The sequence below is a fragment of the Tasmannia lanceolata genome, unplaced genomic scaffold, assembly GCF_043159265.1.
Source record: "Tasmannia lanceolata isolate RefF3 unplaced genomic scaffold, GAP_Taslan_0.1 ptg000020l, whole genome shotgun sequence".
Lineage (NCBI taxonomy): Eukaryota > Viridiplantae > Streptophyta > Magnoliopsida > Canellales > Winteraceae > Tasmannia > Tasmannia lanceolata.
Window position 1 is genome coordinate 8,222,241 of NW_027518697.1, and position 23,231 is coordinate 8,245,471.

The 23,231-nt window shown below is 37.9% G+C and overlaps 2 protein-coding genes across 4 annotated transcripts in view; both read right to left on the reverse strand.

The window, feature by feature from the left end:
- Window positions 1–15,018, reverse strand: part of LOC143854042 (phosphatidylinositol 4-phosphate 5-kinase 9-like) — a 40,644-nt gene extending 25,626 nt beyond the window's left edge. For 2 of the 3 annotated variants that reach the window (XM_077363757.1, XM_077363758.1), the window contains exons 1-5: window positions 14,751–15,017; window positions 12,832–13,777; window positions 12,468–12,705; window positions 7,900–8,067; window positions 7,410–7,575 (exon numbers count right to left, since the gene is read on the reverse strand). In XM_077363757.1, the coding sequence (XP_077219872.1) occupies window positions 7,410–7,575; window positions 7,900–8,067; window positions 12,468–12,705; window positions 12,832–13,717 (1,458 nt within the window). In that variant the 5' untranslated portion in view covers window positions 13,718–13,777; window positions 14,751–15,017. Of the gene's footprint in view, window positions 1–7,409; window positions 7,576–7,899; window positions 8,068–12,467; window positions 13,778–14,750 lie in introns of all 3 variants that reach the window. The other variant, XM_077363756.1, reaches the window with a different exon arrangement.
- Window positions 15,019–22,687: 7,669 nt separating this feature from the next.
- LOC143855222 (small ribosomal subunit protein uS15-like) overlaps window positions 22,688–23,231 on the reverse strand; it is a 109,536-nt gene continuing 108,992 nt past the window's right edge. Inside the window, exon 6 of the mRNA XM_077365452.1 lies at window positions 22,688–22,931. Within this exon, the coding sequence (XP_077221567.1) occupies window positions 22,898–22,931 (34 nt within the window). The 3' untranslated portion in view covers window positions 22,688–22,897. The remainder of the gene's footprint in view (window positions 22,932–23,231) is intronic.

Genomic DNA, 23,231 nt, shown 5'->3' on the forward strand with positions numbered 1-23,231 from the left:
GCCCCTCACGTCTCTGGGCCAATGATGCTTCTTCCTACTGCGAAACGGATCTGAGATCAGGTTACTCTTCTTTACTCTGGCATGACAAACATTAGTCGTATCTGCTCTACCTATTCTGAGTGGGTGCGCTTCCGCCGTGGTGATCTACCTCTTGCCACCCATTATAGCCAGTTTGTTGGTCTATGCCAGCAGCTTGATGTTTACATCTCAAGGAGGCTGCTCGTCAGAGGGATCAGATATGTGTTGTGCAGTACCTTGAGAGTTTGGGTCCAGAGTACACGCACCTTCGTCAGCAGATTATCGAATCTGGTGATATTCCTTCCCTTACTGAGGTATACTCCCGAGTTCAGCAGTGCTCTCCCGGTGATCCAGTGATATATGTTCATGTTGATGGCTCAGCTCTCGTGACCTATGATGGTAGTACTCGTCCGCCTCGTGGTGGGGCCTCCTCTGGGCGTGGCCGTGCTGGCCGTGGTGGTGATGGTTCTGGTGGTGGTCGTGGCCGTTCCTTTTGCACTCACTGTCAGTGAGAGGGACATTATATCGACCATTGCTATACACTGCATCCCGAGCTTCGTCTGCCATGGTCGGCACACATGGGAGCTACTATTGGTTCTGTTTTGGATTCCGCTCCCTCAACGTCTATTCCAGCCCCAGCGGATCCTACATATACCTTATCCCGTGTTGATTATGAGGAGTTCCAGCGACTTCACCTCAGTTCTCGTCCTCCCTCTGCAGGTTTCGCCCAGCCAGGTAGTTCACCCACTACCCTTCTTTCTAGCTCAGGGTCATGGATCATTGACTATGGCGCATCAAATCATATGACCGGTAACTCCTCTCAGCTTCAGTCATTTCGTTCTTTTTCGGCTTCCTCACAATCTATCACCCTTGCTTATGGGTCCACTACTCCCATCACTGGTGTTGGTCATACCTCACCTCATCCTACACTCACCTTATCTTCTGTTTTATGTGTTCAGAAATCACCTTTTAGTTTACTTTCCGTTAGTCAGATTACTCAATCTCTTAATTGCTCTATCTCATTTTTCCCATCTTATTGCTTGTTTCAGGATCTCTCGACTAGGAGGACGATTGGAACGGGTTGTGAGGTAGATGGACTCTATCGTCTTGACTGCCGGCCGCCTCCTATCTTACACAGTTCTGTTTATACATTTCAGTGGCATTGTCGTCTGCGGCATCCTTCCATTCAGCGGCTGCAGCAGACTCATCTTGTTCCAGGCCCTTTTTTTACTTTTTAGTGCGAGTCATATGAGTTCGGGAAACACCATCGAGTGTCATTTCCTTCCCGGGTCGTCAGTAGGGTGTCTAGTCCGTTTGAGTTAGTCCATTCTGATGAATGGGGACCCTCTAGGGTCGTGTCTACTTCTGGATTTCGTTATTTTATTGTGTTTATTGATGACTTCTCTCGCATGACCTGGTTATATTTATTGAAAAATCGTTCTGAGGTGTTTGATGTTTTTCGCACATTTCATTCTGAGATTAGAAATCAAATATAATTCAAATATTAAATGTCTTCGTACAAATAATGCTAGAGAATATTTTTCTGAAACAAATGGCTTTCAATCATATCTCTCCCATCATGGGATTCTTCATCAGTCTTCCTGTGCGTACACCTCTCAACAAAATGGCGTCATGAGAGGAAGCTTCGCTATTTACTTGAAGTAGGTCGTACTCTTCTCTTTCAGATGAGTGTTCCTAAGGTCTATTGGAGTGATGCCCTCCTTACGGCGTGTTTCTTAGCTAATCGCCTCCCTTCATCTATATTGAAGGGTGCGTCGTCCTTTGAGGTTTTAACGCCTAATGGTGAACCATTTCCTCTCACGCCTCGTGTCTTTGGCTGTGTTTGCTTTGTCCATCACCTTGGACTTGAGCACGACAAACTTAACCCCCAGTCTAAGAGTTGTGTCTTTCTGGGATACTCCCGTATGCAGAAAGGCTATCGTTGCTATAGCCCTCGTTTACGTCGCTGGTCTATCTCAGTCAATGTTACGTTCTTCGAGTCTAAGGTTTTCTTTCATAAGGGTGCGGAACCTTCCTCATCCTCTCTTGATTCCGAGGTATCTCTTTCCTTACCAGATCTACCTCCTTCTGTTCCGTCGACATCTGTTTCTGTACAGCCACTCCCTACCGTGACACTTGTTTTTGTGCAGCCAGTCCCTACTGCTTCACCTTCTTCTGCACCGTTGGAGAAGCCAGTCCCACCAAAAACTACAAAGCAGTATCAGAGACGTCAGGCAAACGATAAGTCTGTCTTACCTCCACTCACACAATCATCCTCTGAGCCGGTGATCCCTCTCCCAGAAACTCAGGTATCGTCTCTTCCTCCATTAACTGTTGTTTCTGGTTCTCCAATTGTTTCTAATTCTCCTATTGCGTATCGTATACGCTCCCGCTCTACTGCACACCCTATTTCGAATTTTATTACGTATGATAAGCTAACCCCTTCCTTCCACAGCTTTGTTTCCTCTTTGTCTTCTATGTCTTTACCGTAGTCTGTGGCTGAGGCACTTGAACATCCTGGCTGCCGTGATGCGATGAACCTTGAAATGGGAGCTCTACATAGTAATGACACATGGGATCTAGTTCCTCTACCTCCTGGTGCTCGTCCTGTTGGTTGTCGCTGGGTTTTCTCTATCAAGTATCTCCCTGATGGTACTGTCGAGCGCTTAAAGGCACGTTTAGTCGCGAAAGGGTATACACAGACTTTTGGTATTGACTATACTGAGACCTTTAGCCACGTGGCCAAGATTTCATCTGTCCGTGTCATCCTCTCTCTCGCTGTTAATCATAGCTGGCCTCTTCATCAGTTGGATGTTAAGAATGCCTTCCTCCATGGCGATCTGACTGAGGAGATATATATGGAGCAACCACCTAGGTTTGTTGCTCAGGGGGAGACATCCTCCTACGTCCGTCGCCTACGCAAGTCACTTTATGGCCTCAAACAATCTCCACGTGCGTGGTTTGGGAGATTTAGTGAGGCAGTTATGCGCTTTGGCATGAAACAATGTGTAGTGGATCACTCAGTTTTCAGTCATCACTCTTCAACTGGGTGTATTATGTTGATAGTGTATGTTGATGATATAATCATCACAGGGAGCAATTCACAAGGTATACAACGTTTAAAAACATTCTTACAAAAGGAGTTTTCTACTAAGGATTTGGGGCGGCACAGGTATTTCTTGGGGATAGAGGTTGCTCGTTCTTCTAGAGGTCTTTTCCTATCACAGAGGAAGTATGTCTTGGACTTGCTTAAAGAGAAAGGTAATCTTGGAGTTAAACCAGCTTCTGCTCCTATGGATCCTAATGTGAAACTTGTCCCAGAAGAAGGAGAATTGTTAGAGGATCCTCGTAGAAATCGAAGGCTGGTTGGTAAGCTTATCTATCTCACAGTTACCCGACCAGATATTTCATATGCCGTTGGAGTCGTCAGTCAGTATACGAGCTCTCCTCGTACTTCTCATTGGGCTACAATAGTCCAGATTCTCAAGTCTTTGAAAGGGGCTCCAGCTAAGGGATTGATGTTCAAGAGGCATGGTCATTTGAAAGTTGAAGGATTCTCTAATGCAGATTGGGCTGGATCCCCAGCAGATAGACGATCTACCACTGGGTATTGCACATATGTAGGGGGTAATCTCGTTTCGTGGAAAAGTAAGAAGCAGGATGTTATAGTTAAGTCCAGTGCAGAGGCTGAATACAGGGCAATGGCACAGACGAGCACCAAACTTATTTGGCTACGCTCACTTCTTTCTGAGAATGGGTTCATTTCATCTTCACCTTCGCAGCTTTACCGTGATAACAAAGCTGCCATATACATTGCTAACAATCCAGTTTTCCATGAGCGCACCAAACACATTGAAGTGGATTGCCATTTTATCAGCCAAAGAATCCATAAAAGAGAAATTTGTACTGTGTTTACTCGGTCAGGGGACCAATTAGCTGATATGTTTACAAAGTCCTTGAATAAATCGAAATTGAGTGATATATGTAACAAGCTGGGAATGTATGATATCTACATTCCAGCTTGAGGGGGAGTGTTGGAATATGTAACTTGGTTAAGGGCATTTAGGACTTTGAACATCCTTTGCTTTAATATAAAGACATGAGTAAGGGGGAGAGAACCCTAACTCATTTCATTTTTTCTCTCTAAACTCTCTCGTAACAATAACCAATTAATTAATTAACTATCAGAGTAATCAATGTGGAAACTAAATCTCTTTGTCCAACGAACTACATCAATTAAACCAAATGAAATACTTGAAGGTTTATTCCTACTAAAGCTACTATCTCAATTAAACTGAATAACTGGAAATAATAACTCCTAAACTAGCGCCCTTGCTCACACCCAAAGCCCACGCGCAACAAGCATCTTACTGTTCTCCACCTATAACATAGAATGCGTGGAATGAGCTAACGCCCAGCGAAATAGATATGTCTACTTAATAATATGATATCAATCAATAAAAACATCATTGGCAATCTATGCAATAATTGTAACTGGCATAGCAATCTGGCTAGCAAAACTGTATAACTGGCATAAACATGCATAACTGTATCTGTAACTGTGACTGTAATTGTGCTTGATGGCCAGTGTAGTGAGACCAGTACTGCTAAACTATGTAGCCAACGAAACCTGCCTACTAACTCGTAGGAAGCCGAATCCGAACGATCTCGTACGGGATTACACCCTCGAAAATACTGCATAGGGTTATAACTGCGGCTTGATCCGTGACCTTCCTTCGACGGCCTAGAAAAAGTCTCATACACTAGCAATCAAGCATAACACTTCGTCTCAAAAGACATTAATTGTTGCATCCTTACTCTGAAAACACTATGTCCTGATGCAAAACTGTGACTATAAAAGTCTAACTGGCATATACATGCAATAGTAGATCCGAACCAGGAGTCATACAATACTGTGAATATTGACCCTTGTGTTCACTAACAAAATCAATATTAATCAAGACATGCATAACTTTGCATAATAAATCATATGCAATAGGTAAATAACTGTGGTAGAACAAGTCTACTCACCTATGGTATTTTTCTGTGTTTGTTTCCCACGAACAAGATCCTCAAATCACTGTGTAGTATCACCTACAATCCAAATGAACCCTTAATTAACACTTTGGATTAATATCTAGGTCTTACGGAACAAATCTGTGCCCTCAAACTGCCCGGAAAAATATTCTAAAAATTCAGCATTAATAGTGTGTTCGGGCGTCCGAGACTCGCAATTTGGGTTTTCCCCATTCGCGCAAGAACACTAGTGTCCTTTGATTTTCTACCCGAAAACCCTATTTTCTCCTTTCTTTAACATATTAAAATATCTTAATAAATCCCCTCTTGATTTCCTAAATCGATTAGGGCATCAAACGCAGAAAGTCACGAAGATCTTCTGGGAAAACCAATTTTCCTCAACCGTAATCTATGATTCTTTATTCGAGGAATACAAGATTTCCACCTCGAATCTATGGTTGTTGTTTTTAATCCAACAAACCCCTAGATTAAACTTTTAATCTTTTCCTCAAGAGATCTCGGATCTCGATGGAGAATAGAATTAATTATAAAATTAAATTCTACATACCTTTTGTTGGTGATTCCTCAAGAATTCCTTACGCTCTTCTTCCTCCAAGACTCCAATCTCTCTCTTTACGTTTCCTCTCTTCCTAGGGTTAGATTTTTGCAACTTTGTGGCTTAAAAGAGTGTCTATATAGTTTCCCCTCTAAGAGTCCCTTATTTAGTAGCCTTTAGAAGCCCTAATTGATTCAAACTAGGTCATCCTATTTTTCCTCAAATTTTTGGACGAAAATTAGCATTTAATTTAATTAATTTCATTAATTAAAATGACTAAAATAACCATCCAGAAACGTTGAATCGTTTTGGGGTATTTTAGATATGATATTGCGTCTTTTATTCTTTTTAATATTATTATCCAATATGCATGAGTTTAGATGGGAGAAAAGATGATTAGTGTGCGACAAATTTGTTAGCAAACAATTTGTATTAGTTTTGCAAGGTATTAGAATCGCATAGGAAAGGGATCTTAGCAGGCTGATTGTTGAAAGAGACTTGCTTAACGTGATTAGGTAGATGAATGGTAGCCATCCCCACCAACGGAGATCTGCCGATATGATTGATGAGATTCAGGAGTAAAGGACTGATTTCCATATTCGTTTTCAGCATGTGAAGAGATCGATGAATAGTAACACAGATAGACTCGCTAGAGCGCAGATAGACTGCCTGTGTATACTTATGTGAGAAATTTTGATGTATTTGTGGGACTACTAAAATGATTAGTTACAAGTTTTCCCTATTGGATTTTGAGATTTACTCTACTTTGATCATGTTTTGATCAAATTTATTGTTCTTAATCTCTCTCTAGCATTGTTTGGTAAGATCTATTGGATTGTTTGTGTGATTGTTCGATTCTCTAGCAAATTTTCTACTTTTGGTGGATTCCTAGCAGTTTACTTGCAACAGGCATCCACCATAAATAACTTAGTTTCACGACGCTCCTTCCAAGGTGGATGCGGGACACTGCACAAGAATCAAATAAGAACAAAATGACTAGTTACAAGTTTTCCCTACTGGATTTAGAGATTTACTCTACTTTGATCATGGTTTGATCAGATTTATTGTTCTTAATCTCTCTCTAGCATTGTTTGGGAAGGTCTATTGGAATGTTTGTGTGATTGTTCGATTCTCTAGCAAATTATCTACGTTTGGTGGATCCCTAGCAGTTTATTCGCATCAGGGATCCAGTGATCCACCATAAATAACTTGGTTTCACGATGCTCCTTCCAAGGTGGATGCATAATACTTCACAAGAATCAAATAAGAACAAAAGGAGGTAAACAATGCCAATGGATATAAGCATATATTTTGAATCAGTCCTTTAATTGTCTTACTTAAGGATTGATACTGTTTAACCAGAGATTGCCAAAATACAGGAAACATGTTAAATCTTCTTAAGCACCCCCACCCTCAAGTTTTTCAATTTCATATTTCAAAATACTCATCACAGGAGACTCTAGAACATACTTCAATAAACCAATGTAATGAATCAGAAACTGCTACCAGTTAACCATTCAAAAAAAAATAAAAAAATGCTACCAGTTAAGGGTGTGACCTTTGACAAAGCAGGGTCATTTGCCACAATCAAACGTTGGCATGAATGGCCAAAAGGATAGATGAGGAACTAAAAAGCAAGTGGATTTATTGTAACAGATGGTTGAAACCTTTAAAATCCACACAAAATTCATGTAGGGTAAACTATAAGAAGGTTCGAGTTAGGGGATCGGAGCCATCCTGGGGCAGATGCAACTCAGAAGCATCTAAAATTTTATCTACTTTCGGTACAAAGAGAAATAAACACAGAGAGGACAAGCACCTGTACTTCAGATTTTCGAAGGGTCTTAATCATGAACCGATCATCTTGAGACAAGAAAAAAACACTACCGCTCTTCCCAGGAGAAGAAAGCTCTCTAAGTGCATCATTTCCACAAATGGACATCATGTAATCTCCAGCATCAATCTTGAACATCTCTCGCAAGTTTCTGCAACACAGAGGTCGAAGCAACTTGCTTGAAAAGGAATTGTAGCTCAAATATAATAACTAATGTCAAGTAAACCTTAGGCCCCTAACATGGACGTCAGACACAAATTTATACAATAGACAGCACCCAGATAGAAAGAAAAACTATTGACCATCAGAAAACGAAAAGGAAAGCTGTGTTAAGAAGCATCCATGAAGTATGCAGTTCAAGTACCGATATTGTATCATTATGTCAGATTCGATACGTTGGGCCTACACTAATACCTGGGTATCATAGGTTTAACATGCAATTTCCTCATCAATTACTATAAAGCAAATCACTCACCTGAAAACCACTGGACAATAGTCTTTCCATTTAAAATCTTCAGATTGATGGGGAGGTGTCAATAGGGAACCATCTTTAGGAAAATTCTTCCAAAAGCTTGCTTGGCGGCCAAAATCTGATGCTCGAACTTCACGCCTTTGTATTGGTGTAATTTTCCCCACCGTATACCTACATCATATACTAATGCATGTTTAATAAATTTTATAAGAAATTTATAAATTAAAACAAACATCACAATCCTCATAAGATATGTGTTTTGAATAAAAAACGAAAATAAGTTCAACTTCTGTTGGCCTCATCTAGAATAACAACAAAAAATACAATAAAAAGAAACTAATGATAATCAACTGGAATATAGCCAAAATCATCAATTAACAAAAATCCAAAACCCAATTTAGAGGCAGGTGAAAAAAATTTAGAACAAATATTGAATGGAATAAAAAGCAATTCAGTTTTTTTCCCACATGATAGTTGCTAGAAGTAGAAGATGAAGAGAAATCACTAATGCTACTAAATAGAAATGTTTTCTTAGATTTAAATGATGAGTCATTTTTACAACCAAATGCTCAAGTATGGAGTACCTAATGCCAAATAGAGACAGACACCGTGAAAGATGAGGCAATGGAGTCAAGGCCCTCCCTATAGATCTGTGATGATTAAGAACAAACACTTCACCTTTACAAGTCCCGCAGAAAATCACTATCGCAATTATTAAATCAGGCATGGAGCCAAGAATTTTCTCCAGAGGGCGTAGACAATAGTTTTTATATAATAATTAATAAAAAGATCACAAAAATTTCAATTCAAATTGCTTTCTATTTGAAAATATCATCCACATTTATTTTTTATGCCTTCATAAAGTTTACTCTGTTAAAGTACAAAAGATTAAATAACACCTTCTTTGGAGTTATTGGTTGTTTCACATGGTATCAAAGCAAAAGCTCCTGAGTTCAAACATATTCAATGTTAGAATCAACATGTAAAGGCCAAACCCAAAAAGAGGGGCCAAATGTGCCACGTGTAGGCTAGCACTAAAATGAGGGGCCACACGTGAGGGAGTGACCCGGCCCCACACGGGCCTAGAAAGTTAATAACCTTAATTAAATCTGGACTGTAGATCCCTAGACAAAAAATCACAGTGTATTTTCGTTTTTTTTAGTATAACCAATTTTTGGGGCATCAGATCTCGTCCGTTCGACATGATTTTGGTCCTGGTAGATAGGTATTTATTGATAGATTTTTTTATAGAAAACAGCCCCTAAACTATTGATATCACCCAAAGGTAATTATAAACAAAGATAATTAAGAATAATAAAAGGATGTGTGTGTGTGTGTCACTTGGAAATATGGATTGAGGAAACTTAGAATTTGGTATATCATTGTGTTTCAGATTTGGTAGCAATCCCTACTCAGACATAGAGGATTTCTTACTCTTTTACATCACAAATAACTAAGGTAGGTGACAGTAACCTAAACTTGTACTCTTGAGCAATGATTGATTTATATGCATGCAGTGAAATTCTTAGTAGACATAGAATTGTTCGTGATAATGGTGTAGTTAAGATGATAGTTCCTTATTAATATGCATCGTGCTCTCATGTTTTATTATACCAGTAGCATGCAAATGTTGAAAATTGATGCTATGCCAGTAGCTTGGAAAAGATGAAATGTTATGATTCCTTGTTAAAAGAAAAAGGAAAATGTGGGAAGCAATAAAATTGCTAAAAATATCTTTAAGATATTGGAAAGAAGAAAAAAAAAGGGATATGGATGATATGCCAGTAAAACTGATAAGAGACAAAGACATTGGGAAAATAATTTGGTGGATTGAGCGGAGGTATGAGTCGTCCAGGAATAATGAAATTCCGAGCCGGCCTTGGGTTTTAGCGAACCCCCTTGGTGGTAAATGCATCCTCTTAGACCATGATGTCAGGAGGCGGAGTGGCTATTAAGCACGTTGTAAAAAGTCCCTCACGCCCACTACCTGTAGACGATGGTAGTGGAACGTATTGGGGGCGGGACAACAAGCTAAGGGAGCTCAATTGTCTTGGGTGAGTCGTCTCATGCATTAATAATGATAATAACAAAAATATAAATTTCTCACTTGTAAAACGTTGTTGTGTTGCTAGAATAGTAGTTTTATATTGATTTATGCCATAGCATGTCCCTTATTACCGTTCATGATTTCTTTAGAAATAAATTATGTTACATGTTCACCTATAGAATTAAGTTGTATGCCTTTAAATTCAAGAGTTGTTTAATTATATTTGTTTAGGTACCGAATGAATCTACATAGTTCTTTGAACTAACACCAAAAATCCCCCACAGGTTTTGCTACAATGGACAACATCAAGAATAAATGGGAAGCGTAGGAAGAACGTGCCGAGTCATTGGATTGTTTAGCCTTTTTCATTTATATTACTGATGTCAGTTTACTCTTGTTAAACACTCTTAGTTTGATTTAGATTAATAATATTTGAGTTCTTTGTTATTTAGAAAAAAATTATTCCGCATTTTTTCATGAGTTACATTTAGTTTCTGTCTTTGGTGGCGATTCGGGTTTATCCGAAAATCCGGGTCGTTACAGGGGGAGTGTTAAAGTATAAAAGATTTAATAATGCCTTCTCCAACAGCTTAAGCTTTTGGAGTAACCAGTTGTTTCACATACTCAATTACCCTCGGTAAGTTTTCATATTTCGGAACCCCTGCATCATTGAAGATTAGAATTTACGAATAATTTGCTGAGGCAACTTGAGAAATGTTTATGAAGACATCCAAAAATATTGTAAAAACTGCATGTGTTTTTCCATTTAAGTTGATTAAAAATGTCACTTTTTAGCTCCTTCGTAAACGAAACTTTGGGCCCCTCTTTTGTTGCATTCAAGTGATCAATCCGTTGATCCTAATGGTAATCATACGTCCATCCAAATACACTATAACCCACCTTTTTTGAAGATCTAAACCGTTCATTGTTTGGGCACCCCAAAATCAACTGCATAGAATGATTCCAACCTCCGATCTATAGTAACCCTTTGATCTATAGAGGTTTATATAAGGTGTCATCCATCTAGCATTCAGAGGGCTAGGATCATCCTGTGTAGATGATTTTATTGGCAAGGCCTATTTATTGTAGGGCCAAACAAATGAACGGTTTGGATCCTTAAACAGGGTGGGTTCAAGTGAATTTTTTTTTAAAATATACTTTATATGGTGTTCATATGCAAGGTTTCAAATTTCGGTTTTAGAATGCATTTCGTTCCTCACCGAAACCGAAATTTCAGACGAAATCAGACGAAATCAAATAAAGGAATATTTTATCTCGTACAAAATTTCGAACGAAATTACTGAAATTTTGTTAATTTCGGCTGAAATTTGAAAATATTAAATAAAGAATACAATCCAGATTTTTTGAAGATTTTCCTTAAATTTCAGCTTGAAATTTCTGTCGAAATTTTGTAACATTTTGAGTTTACCCAATTTCGGTTTCGGGGTTGACCGAAACCCGAAATTTCGGATTAACCGTGTTCATATGTAGGTGCATGTAGTTTTTTTTTTTTTTAAATTACCTTGTTCAAAGATCTAACTATTGGATTGTTGGGCCCCAAAATTTGTGTTGAGAGAGAGTACCCGTAAAAGGTCAAAGGTATTTATTTCCTTACAGCTATCAAATTGGTGCGCTATTTTAGCGCTTACCATATTTTTGCACCTCCTAGCTTCTTCTTAAGATTCTCTTCTTTACAGCCTAACAACCCAATCAAGGAAATTTACTATTACAAAGGTGGGGGGCAATTCTTCCCCCCCCGTCTCTCTCTCTCTCTCTCTCTCTCTCTCTCTCTCTCTCTCCTTGTCTTAAAACCTTCACTGGTTACCATTGAGTCCCACAGAGTGAATCAAATGAGCTATAAAATTCCAAGTAAATTGACTAACTGGAATTAGATTCTTCTTAATGATGGGCACTACAAGCATGATTTTAATTTTCATCGCTATCGACATGAAACATCCAAAATATTTCTGTTTCCATCCCCATCAAAACACATACCAAAACTGAAACCGCAAGTGTATTAGTAATATATTATACCAGTATGTGTTACATAATTACATTTATATGGATTGCATGTGAAATGTCATGTATGTGTAGTGTATAAATATTTTTTTGAAATGGTGTAATGTATAAATATCTATTTGAATTACATGTGAAATGTGGTATATAGTATATACTGAATTATCAGACATACATGACAATGCATCTCACTGGTGTTTGATGTTGCTCGAAGCACATGACGGTTACATATGCCACAGAAATAAACTATTTATGGAAGGGAAAGTCAGTTGGATATTCAGCCTATATAAAATGTTCATGAAACAGGCAAAAAGAATCACTTATCAGTGCATGATAAGACAAGAAAACTCAAGGGACCACTCAACAAATTTTCCTCTCAGATGCCAAATCAGATTTGTATGAAAAGACACATTGAAAAGGTCAAAGTAGAAGCAGTATGAACATAATTAGAGAAATTTGTAGTGGCTACACAATTAAAAACCAAGAAAGATAGAGAAATTGCAGTTACCTAATTCCAAGCTGCAAACTAAGCATTAGATCATAACTCCTGTGACCTTTAATGATTATTTCACCTGGCCTTTTGACGCCCTTTGTGAGTCTTTTGTTTCGCTTCCTTGCTTTTCTAGACAATGATGAAAAACTATCGTTTATTACCAGCTCACTGATCAGAACACCTTGCATATATTCTCGTTCTAGGATTGGAGCATTTGTGTCAGCCTCCCTTTCATCACCTTCTATAACAGATTCTGTTGAATTTAAATCATGTCCAATTACTTTTTCAATGGCTACCTCCATACTCCAGCGTCTTTCCAAAGACACACTTATGTTGTATGAGTGTTCTAAATTTAGCAGGTTGAATTTCGAGAGCTTACCTGATGAATCGCGATTTGATCGATTTTTTTCACGAACCTTGATATTACCCATGTCCACTGAAGAACGGAGGGTGCGTGGGCCGCCATAGTTTTGCTTTTTCAAATCTGGTAGCAGCCCTCTCTTTCTCAAAGCATTGAGATAAAGCTCCTGTACAGCTGGAAGCCTGCCACCTTTTGGATAAAAAGCTCCTTTCCCATCCTTCAAACCCCTGGTCCAAATTCCAACATAATAGCCACCATCATCCCAGGTATACACTCCAAATCCATGCATCATACCATCCAACCAGCTTCCTTCAAAAGAGTCCCCATTTGTCCATGTAAGACATCCCTTCCCAGACATTTCCCCCCCTTTCATGTTCCCAATATAAACATTTCCGTCAGCCCAAACATACTTACCAGGCCCTTCAATCACGCCTTGAATCCAAGATCCTTCAAATTCATCTCCATTAGGAAAAGTTTGAAAACCCAAACCATGTTTCAGATTCAACCGCCAACGTCCCTTGTAGGTCATTTTATCAGGACCAACGAGTGTCCCGGTACCATGCATATAACCGCCTGAAAATTCACCCATATAAACAGCTCCAAAAGGCCATGAAAGCTTCCCATTCCCATTTTTCATCCCTCTACTCCACTCACCCTCATAAATGCAACCATCTGACCATACATACCTCCCTGACCCCTCTGGTATGTTACCACACAATGTCCCAGAATATGATTCCCCGTTGGGAAGTACAAGCTCGCCGCTTCTAAACCCAACACTTTCAGAAGATGAACGGTTAACTTGTCCATTGGCACTGGCGCAACTAGTGTCATGAGACAGTGAAGTACTTCCAACAGAAGAAAGTGCTCCATTGGCATCATCGACAAGGGCCACAGGGCCAGACATGCATAATGTCACAAAGGGATCAGCCCTTACTGGATAATAAACTTCAGGCACTCACATAAGCTGCAAGACAAAAGGGATACCATAAAATATCTCATACAGAATGGAAATAGTTCCAAGGAACTTGCGCATTCATTAGGCCCTGTTTGGAATGCAACATAAACATTTTTTAACGGAAATTTTTTTCTCGAGAAAAATTTTCTTCCTGCAAATTAGAGGGAAATAATATGGCTGTGGTTAATTTACAGGATATCATCATAAATTGGTTGTCCCTCTAAATAAAAATTGAATATGGTCTGTTCAAGTTATCGGTTTTTCTCATGTAAAAAAATTAGGAAATTTTAGAAATATTTTTCCTTTTCCACAAAATTCTTGCAATCTAAACTGGGTGTTAAAGTAGTTAATAAATTGGCCATTAAGGCTTTTCCTTTGTAATTTAGAAAGTTGTATCATCAGTTATAATTTTACAGATGTTCGTAATTCCAAGCAATTGACAACCAAATACCTATTTGACTTGAATCAGTTGGATCAATAAAAAAATGACAAATAAACGCAATCAGATTAGTTAAAGCAGGAAATGCCTGCACATTTAGGCCCTGTTTGGATTACAAGAAAACATTTCCAAGGAAATCTCTTTTTGTTCCCACAATTTAAAGGAAAATGATATAGTTATTATATCCTATATAGAGTGATATTACTATAAATTGAAAGTCTCTCTCTATATAAAAATTGAACTGCAGTGGTTTAAAACTTTAAATTACTTTTTTCATGTGTAATTAAACAATGAAAAATCAAGAAATTCTAGAAAAAAATTTCTTCAAATCTCTCATACTACTTTACTTTCTAAAGAATCTTGCAAAATTCAGTCTGTTTATAGTGGGTTTCAAATTAAACAAAAAAAACACACACAAACACAGAGATTTAAATTCTCTTCACATCTACAATCAAATTCAATTTAACTAAACAACTAAAAAAACAAACTTGTGAAAAAAGAAGAAGAAGAAGAAGAAAAAAAAAAAAAAAAAACCCTAGGTACCTGTTTGAGTCGCCCTATCTTCTCCTGTTTCAGTCTCCCCACGAAACGAGAGAGAAACTCTCTTTCTCTTTCTCGATGAACCCTATATAATGTCATATTTTTGTTTTTCTAATCAAAATATCAGATCAAAAAAAAGGTGGCTTATCAAATCCAAAAAATGATGAAGGTACGACAAATGCTTAGCAACACGGATTTGATGAATTTTTGTCAGTTGCCAGAGAGAGAGAGAGAAAGAGAGAGATTACTTCTTGTTGTTTAAGCGGAGGGGAAGTTAAAAACAAGCGGGGATTTTTTTTTTATGCTGTGGGAGCGGGGCTCAAAAAATGAACGGTTTTGATCATCCTATGAAGTGGACCCTACTGTACTTTTTTGAAAAATAATTGGATCTCATAGTCGCAGCGTAGCATATAAAATCTCTTTTAATGTTATTATAACTTTGTTTAAACTTTAAAGAGAGAGAGAGAGTTGAGTCTAGAGACTCTCTCGTGTCACACATGCGTCAGAAGACAAAGAAAGGGGCATGAATCCCCACAAACGCCAAAATTAATTTGTAATTGACCAAATCACACCGTCCTTTATTTTCTAAACGGGATCCCGTTAGAACTTCAAAAGTGTTTTCCTTTCCATTCTAATAGGGAAGTAGTTTTGACTAAGGGTGTCAATTTTGGCTCGGGATTGGAAGCTCGCTCGAGCTCGGCTCGGAAAAAGCTATGCTCGAGTTCGGCCCCCGAATCCTTAACGAGCCGAGCCCGAGCTAGGCCAGGCTCGGCTCGTTAAGAATTTAATATATTTAAATATATATATTATATATACTGAAAGGGTTGTTCAGGGAGTGAAAGGGGGAGGCAAAATATGTCACTTCTTTTTTGGAACCCCATTTGCTACTTGGACCACCCCCGTGTAAAAAGATTTGTCAAATTACACTAGATAGGGCTGTTCAGAAAGCTGAGGGGTGTGAACTTAATATAACCCGAGCTTGATAAGGCTCGCGAGCCTGACCGAGCCTGGTTCAAGCCTGGTTCGAGCCTGAGCCGAGCCTGGCCAAGCTCGGCTCAGCTCAGCTCGTTTACACCCCTAGTTTTGACTGCATGATATATACAGGGAGTGGAGGATTCCCTGTCCCTGTATATGTGTTCGTGTTATAGCACCTTCAAATATCTCCAATTTGACAAAGAATAAAGGGAGAATTCACGCCATGTGACAAAGAATAATACTTCACTGAATTCAAATACCATCATAATTTAACGTCAGGATTCTGATAGTTTATTCGGATTTTAACTGTGTCAGATGTGACCATTACCTCTCTTTTTTGGTTGACATGTTCTCGATTGTCTAAGTTCCTTTTAATTGTCATAATGCTAGTGCTATGGCCCATATGTACCCCACAAGATCTATGGTCCGGATTACCATTCCTACTTGTATGTCATGGCATGTTTGATTGTACATTTTGGAGGACTTTACTAGCAGTTTGCCAGTAAAATGTGATACAATGTAGCTCTGGGCTGCCAATAGGAGCCAAAACACGATAAGACTACTTCTCCACTGCTCTACTTGTCAATCCCTTATTTGTTAAGGTGGCACCCTTTAACTCTCCTACTAAAAATTTTTATAAAAGATAATTTTTTACTAGTGGTCAACTCTGAGGTATTGTTCGTTTCAAATTGTGGCAACCGATGGTGAGGATGGTGAGGCTCCAAACCAATTTTTGAGAAGATTGCAAAGGTGCTTGAAGTGACTTGTAGAGAGTCAGCGCGCTGAGGAGGAGTGTTGGGAGTCACCGCCGACTCTACATGTGGCGTCGGAGGGGCTAGGCGGACTTAGACCTACATGGATCATTCCTAGTTAAACTAGAACCTTAGTTTTGGAAGTTTGTAATTTTGTTGGAGTTTTGTTAGAATGTTATTTGGTAGCTTTAGGAGGTTGGGTTGTTTTAGTAAACAAACTTTAAAGAGGTAGAATTAAAATTACGAGTTTAGTTATTTTGGAAAGTTAGAGTTTTACTTTCAACAGGATTTTATTTTATTGTTTTTGGAAAGTAGAAGTGGAGAAAATACACATAAGTTTTTATAGATGTTTTTGAACTTTTTTTTGTTGTTGTTTGTTCTTTGTAAAAGGAAACAAGTGCCAAACAAAGGTGAATAATATAAAGAGAGGGTTGGTGTACGGTTTAGCTTTGGAAAATGCAATAGTCAATAAGAAAAAGGTTTTTATCTCTCCTTCTTGGTTTGTGTTCTTGGGTTTTTGCTTCCGTTGGTTTGATATTTGTTTACCAGAGAAAACGTATAAACTTTATTTCTATGCTTTATTTGCACTTGAGGGCAAATCAGCATAGTGGACTGTGCGGCTTGGTATGTTTATGAATTGAAATTCAACCACCATTCATTGTTAATTTAAAAAATGAAGCTCTATTTTCAAAGAAATTTCCCGTGAGTAAATTGATAATTTAAAAAATGAAGCTCTAGTGACGTGGAGCCAATGGGGAGCCCTTGCATCTATTTTTGCACGGGCTCCCTTCAGTCTAGCATTCCTCAATCTAATAAACTAGCTTGATGCCTGCCAGCAAAATGGGAACCCTGAAAAATGAGTTCACATTGCCGTGACATGACAACATGTGCATAAGTAAAACATCAAGGCCCTGTTGGTTTTAGATTTTGAGAACTAACCAGGGGTAAATTTTCTGGCTTATGTAATGGTGATGTGATATGACGACGATTTAACCATTTAATCAAGGCAAAAACATGATTCGGCGAAAAAACGGGATGAGAAAAATTCAGGTTTAGTACACAACTGGTTCAAACAACATAACGAAAAAACTATCAGATAAATGGAAACATGAAAAAATATGTTTAATACATTTAATTTTATTTTATTTTTTTCATTTACGAAATATAGCCGGGTAAATTTGAAAATTTGGCAAGAAAAAAAGGGTTTTAAGCATTTTCCATGGAGGTTTTTGTTGTAAAAAGTTATAAACCATGAACCTTAGGAATGCAGTTTAGAATGGGGTTTGCCAAGTATGGTGTTATAGTGTTATGCAGTCTCTATCACAAATAACTAGTCACACAAGAAACAATTCACTTTTATAAATGCTAAGGTAGCTTTAACATGGTAGAGCTTAGACTACCATCTTGTCAGTTTTCTGTCCCTTACTTTTTTGACTTTCATCAAAGAGCTTCAAAAACTTCCAAAATAACCCAAGTCTAGGTTAAATTCTTAAATAAAGGTAGTTGTTCTCTCATGCAAAAATGAGCTGCGAAAAAAGGCTTTAGGCTAAATTTCCTAGCAAATTGCATTTGTTAAGTATTCTAGGCATAACGGCATTTTGTTAGATGCCACATTTCAACCTAACTTCTCGTCTTACACATGTAGCACTATTTTAAGGCCATGTCTGGCAGAGAGGAATTTTTTATTTTTTTTCATACTAAATGAGCGTCTCGGAGTAATGAGTAGTGGCTGACAATCACGAAATAGTCGATCCTATTTATAGTGGAGCTTTTTTGTTTCATGATTACCTCTTTCATCGCTCAGGGCACGTTTGATGCCAGGAATTATTTTTTCATGATAATTCCTGGCTTTTAGTGACTTCACCTTCATCTCCACTTCGAATTGCTGATTTATCATATGAAAAAAAAAAAAGGGTTATTCACTGTTACGTGTCAAAGAGTTGCATTGTTGACATAAAAATGTCACTTGTCGAGAAAAAACGAATAAATGTTGATTTATAAAAAATCAAAATTTTAGGACCAAAATGCCCCTCAGTTCATTTATTCTGCTTCCCTTCTTCTTTTTACAGTTTTACTTTTACCCCTGTTTTTAACCTAGTTGAAGTGCTTCTTCTCCGGCGAAACCTACTCCTTTCTCTGGCAATACGTAAGAAGGTAAGCCTGAAAGCTCATTCTCCCTCTCTCTCTATATTTCTATTTTTTTTTTTCAAAACTCCATCTAACATCATCTCCTTCTCTCTCTCTCTCTCATTTTTAAGGTATTTAAATGTTTTTTTTGCTTGAAATGTACAAAATTGGACCCATCAGCCTTCTGCCTCGTCAAATCTTTCTCAAAAAGGGTTTCAAGATCTCCCCCTCTTCTTCTCAAAGCAAAAACAGGTACTCGAAGCCAAAACAGAATATTCGAAGCCAAAATTTACTTGGTCGAAGTGAAAAATGTGTTTCCTGTAACATTCGCTGTTGTGTTTTTCGCTTCGACTAAAATTTTTTAGGCTTCAAATAACTAGTTTTTTTGCTTCGACTAACATGTTTTTTACTGCGACTAAAACTTTTGAATTCCAGTAACATTTGGAACTTTTTTCGTCTTTAACTAATATTTTAGCTTTGAGAAATATTTGTTGGCTTCGACTATCACGTTTTGGGCTTCGACAAACTTCTTTTTTCGCTTTGACTAACACGTTTTGACTTCGACTAAATTTTTTTTATCTTCGACTTCTTTTTTTGGCTTCAACTAACTTCTTTTTTGCTTCAAGTAACTTTTTCTGGCTTTGAGTAATTTGGTTTTTGGCATCGACTAGTTTTTTTGGCTTAAGTAAATTTTTTTTTGGCTTCGACTATCATTTTTTTTTTTTTGCTTCGACTATCATTTTTTGGATTCGACTATCATTTTTGGCTTCGAGTAACTTTTTTTTTGCTTCAACTAGCATTTTTTGGGCTTCGACTATCACTTTGTGGGTTTGAGCTATCGATTTTGGATTCAAGTTACATTTTTTAGCTTCAAGTAACCTATTTTTTTGCTATGAATAACCCGTGCGAGTACCATTTTGGCTTCCACTACCCTTTTGCCTAGTGAGAGCTCTTTGGGCAACTGATTTTGGCTACAACCACCTATTTTGCCAACAGCCACTAGAAAAGGGAAAATACTTACAAAGATAATGAGATTTTGGATATTTGGAGGAGGAAAAAGAAAATGAGAAAGGGGCGTCTCTAGAGAACTCCTTCTACCATCTCAAGACAAATGAGCATATGTCGGAGAAATGAAGATGTTTAGCCGGAGAAGAAGGCTTCTATCGCCGGAAAATGGGCCGTTTCACACAAAAAAGATCAATGAAACTGTAAAACTTGAAAGTAAAAGTAAAAAAGTGTAAAAACAAAGAAGAGAAAGATAAAGTAAGGTTAGAGGTATTTTCGTCCTAAAAAGTCATTTTTTTAATAAAATAGCATTTCTTAGAGTTTTTTCAAAAGTCAACATTTTCTGGTCATTTTTTCAAATGTCCAGCATGTAACAGTAAATAACCAAAAATAAATAAAATCCTGGCAGCCAACGTGCCCATGGAGACACTCGTTTATCATATTTTTAAAAAAAAAAAACTCATAGTAGCCAAACACGCCCTAAGGGGCCGTTTGGATACACGGATTTTAGAATCTTGGATTTCCTCAAAATCGTAGTTGGGAGACGAGAGAAGAAGGAGACTAGCCGTCCTATTCTATTTTCCGCCCTTCTTTCCATCAGCAAGAGATCAGGAGATCATCCCATCTTTCATAGTTTTAGAAATCTCAGGATGTGGGAAAGATTTCTAAACCATGGATTTCTTATTTAAAATCCAAGATTCTAAAGAGAAGTCAAGCACTTGATCTCATTCTTCTCTCGTCTCCCAACTACGATTTTGAGGAAATCCAAGATTTTAAAATCCGCGTATCCAAACGGCCCCTAAAAATCGTGGTCTCAGGATCACCCTATCAAAGTGTTCTCATCGAATGTGTAGTACATAAACTTCACATTTCTTGAACCACTGTTGTTTCCACATGCAGTACAGGCTAGGTCTGAAAAACACTAAATGTCTGATGTTGTGTGCTTGCTTGTACAGTACAAATTCTCATGCATTGTTGTTGTCATTCGCAACTTCATTGATTGATTAAAATGTCACGATCGAGCATCTTTCCAAAATAATTGATCTTTACAAATAACTTGTATGCAGTGTAGACGACAAGTCTTTTATTATCAACTTTATCCTTTTTATGGGATAAATGATGTTTTCAAGGGAACAATACACACTAATTATAAAGAAAAAGTAAAATTTATAAAGAAACACTTGTTTTATGATTGTTCTAAACAGCCATCCCAATGTTTCCAAGTTTACAAAAGTTGAGATATTTATTATTTGAGAGCATCATGGCTATTTTGCAAAACAAATTTTGCAGGGAAAGTGATATCTTGCCCCCCGATTCTCTTCCTAGGACCACCTCTTGTAGTATAAAACAGTAGTCATAACTAGGCTGAGGGGTGGTTGGGGTCCTCGGGTCATCCCCTTGTAGGGTAAAAAGAGTAGTTATAAATACACTGGATTGGGGGGTGGTCGAGGAAAGAACAGGGGACGAATATATCATCACTTCCCATTTGGCAACCCTCGTTTTTCAGGAGAGGAGCCATCTTTTAGCTGGCTTTAACTTATATTTGTTTAACTCATCTAATTCTCTCTACATGTATTTCTCTCCTAAAAAAGATAGGTTGTGAAATATGTTTTTCCCTCTTGTTATTTTATCATAAATGAAGTCGTGTTGTTGACATGTTCCTACTCACAAAATACAATGAGGGTAGGACCTTGTCTGTTGTTGTGGCAATCAAGAGGCTGGGTTGATATAGTTACCCAACCACTGATATTTACTTTAGGGCACTTTTGGCTACCATTAACCTTTTTTTTTTTTTTTTTTCATGATAAATCGCTGTCTCTCTGTAGATGAGGGTGAAGTCGCTAAAAATCAAGAAACAAAAAACAGGAAACTAGTGGTCTTCAGTGATAAGACTCAACTCAACTCAACTCAACAAAGCCTATGTCCCAAGCTAGTTGGGGTCGGCTAAATGAATCCTTCAGGAAAAAAAAAATAAAAAACAGGAAACAAAAAACTCCACTCCTAATTTTTAGCCGCTTCTACCACTTGGGTACACTAGTTTCATGTATTTTGTTTCCTTATTTTTAGCCACTTCACCCGCCCAACCCCTCTCTCACACCAGTTTATCATGAAAAAACATTCATGGTCCTTTCTACGTAAACTTAAAACTAATTTTACATCCATTTTTCCACTTAAAAAATGATTGTTTTATGCCCATTTTATATCTGAAAGAAATATGGGCCCGCTTGGATGGAGAGAAGATTTGGATTTGGATTTCTCACATTTATGTCCATGAATTTTTGTTGGCCATCACAATCCACCCTATTGCCTCAGCCCCACTTTCGTCTAATTGAGATCTCCTTTTGCCATTAGATCCAGGCCCACATGATCTTATGATGAACTAAAAGATCAACGGTCTTGATCACCAAGAGAATGCTCCACATGTGCACTGAGTCAAGGTTACTTTTTTCGTCAAGATGGTAAATATCGCATGGGTTTTGAGTTTTGACACAATCTCAAATAAATAGGCCCTCTGTTTGGTTGGCTATTTTTAAGGAGATTGAGGGGAGAACATCTTCTTGAGATTGTTTGGTTGCCTTTTAAGGTCTTTGACGGCTAGCACTGTCGGGCGACGGTCGGGTGATGTGGCACGCTCAAGATCTTCTTTCCAAATTTCTTCAAATCAAAGAAATTTGTGCAGAAGATCTTGGGGAGATCTTTTTGCTCTTATCCCAAACCCCCCCCAATATTTGCAAGACAAACCAAACAATGTTTCTTTCTTCCACCCTTAATCTTCCCGTTGACTAATCTGCTTTAGATCTCCCAACAAATTAAGGGGGATACAGAATGTGAGGGGTATGGTTGACTGAAATTGTGTGGGATGGCTTATAAACCCTCATATTTGTTTTCTTTTACCTAGGCACCTTCACTGGTCCACATAAATCTCGTTATTTTTTGGATTTTGAGAACCAATTGTGAGGCCAAAACTGATTATTGCGCTCAAAATTATGTTTTAAGCCAGAACCGATTATATATTACAAAAATTGCCTTCAATTCAGCTTCTTCTTAGAGCAATTAATCATCAAAGGAGAACACAATAACTGGCAACACCATATCATTTTATGTTTTTCATTCAAGCTTTACCAAATTTCAAATTCAGTGATTAATTACTCCCACTGAATTAAGAAAAATCAAAAGGTTTGGTGTTGTAACTTGAATTAAACAGTCAGAAGTTATACTGTGGAAAGACCCTGCATACAAAAGCACATACCCATGCCCTTCCAACATGACCCAAAATTAAGGAATACTAACCTAAGCCACGAGTGTGCTTGCGGTTGTGGACTCACTGCACAAGTGAAAAAGAAAAACAGCTGTAAGTCTCACAGTTAAATTTAAGCTCAATCAAACTAACTTTCAAACACAAAAATAGTACAACCAACTAGATTTCAAACACATATCAAGGAAAAATTCATAATAAAGGGTATCGTTAAACATTCGATAGCAGAGAGCAGCTAGAGAACAACATAGTAATGGAAAAAAAAACTACTGGCTGCTTATGAACTAACTGAGAGGACAGTCTACCTATATAGTGGTTTACTTGTCCTCCAGACATTTTAGTTTGAGTAGGGGCAGCATTCTTGTCTTT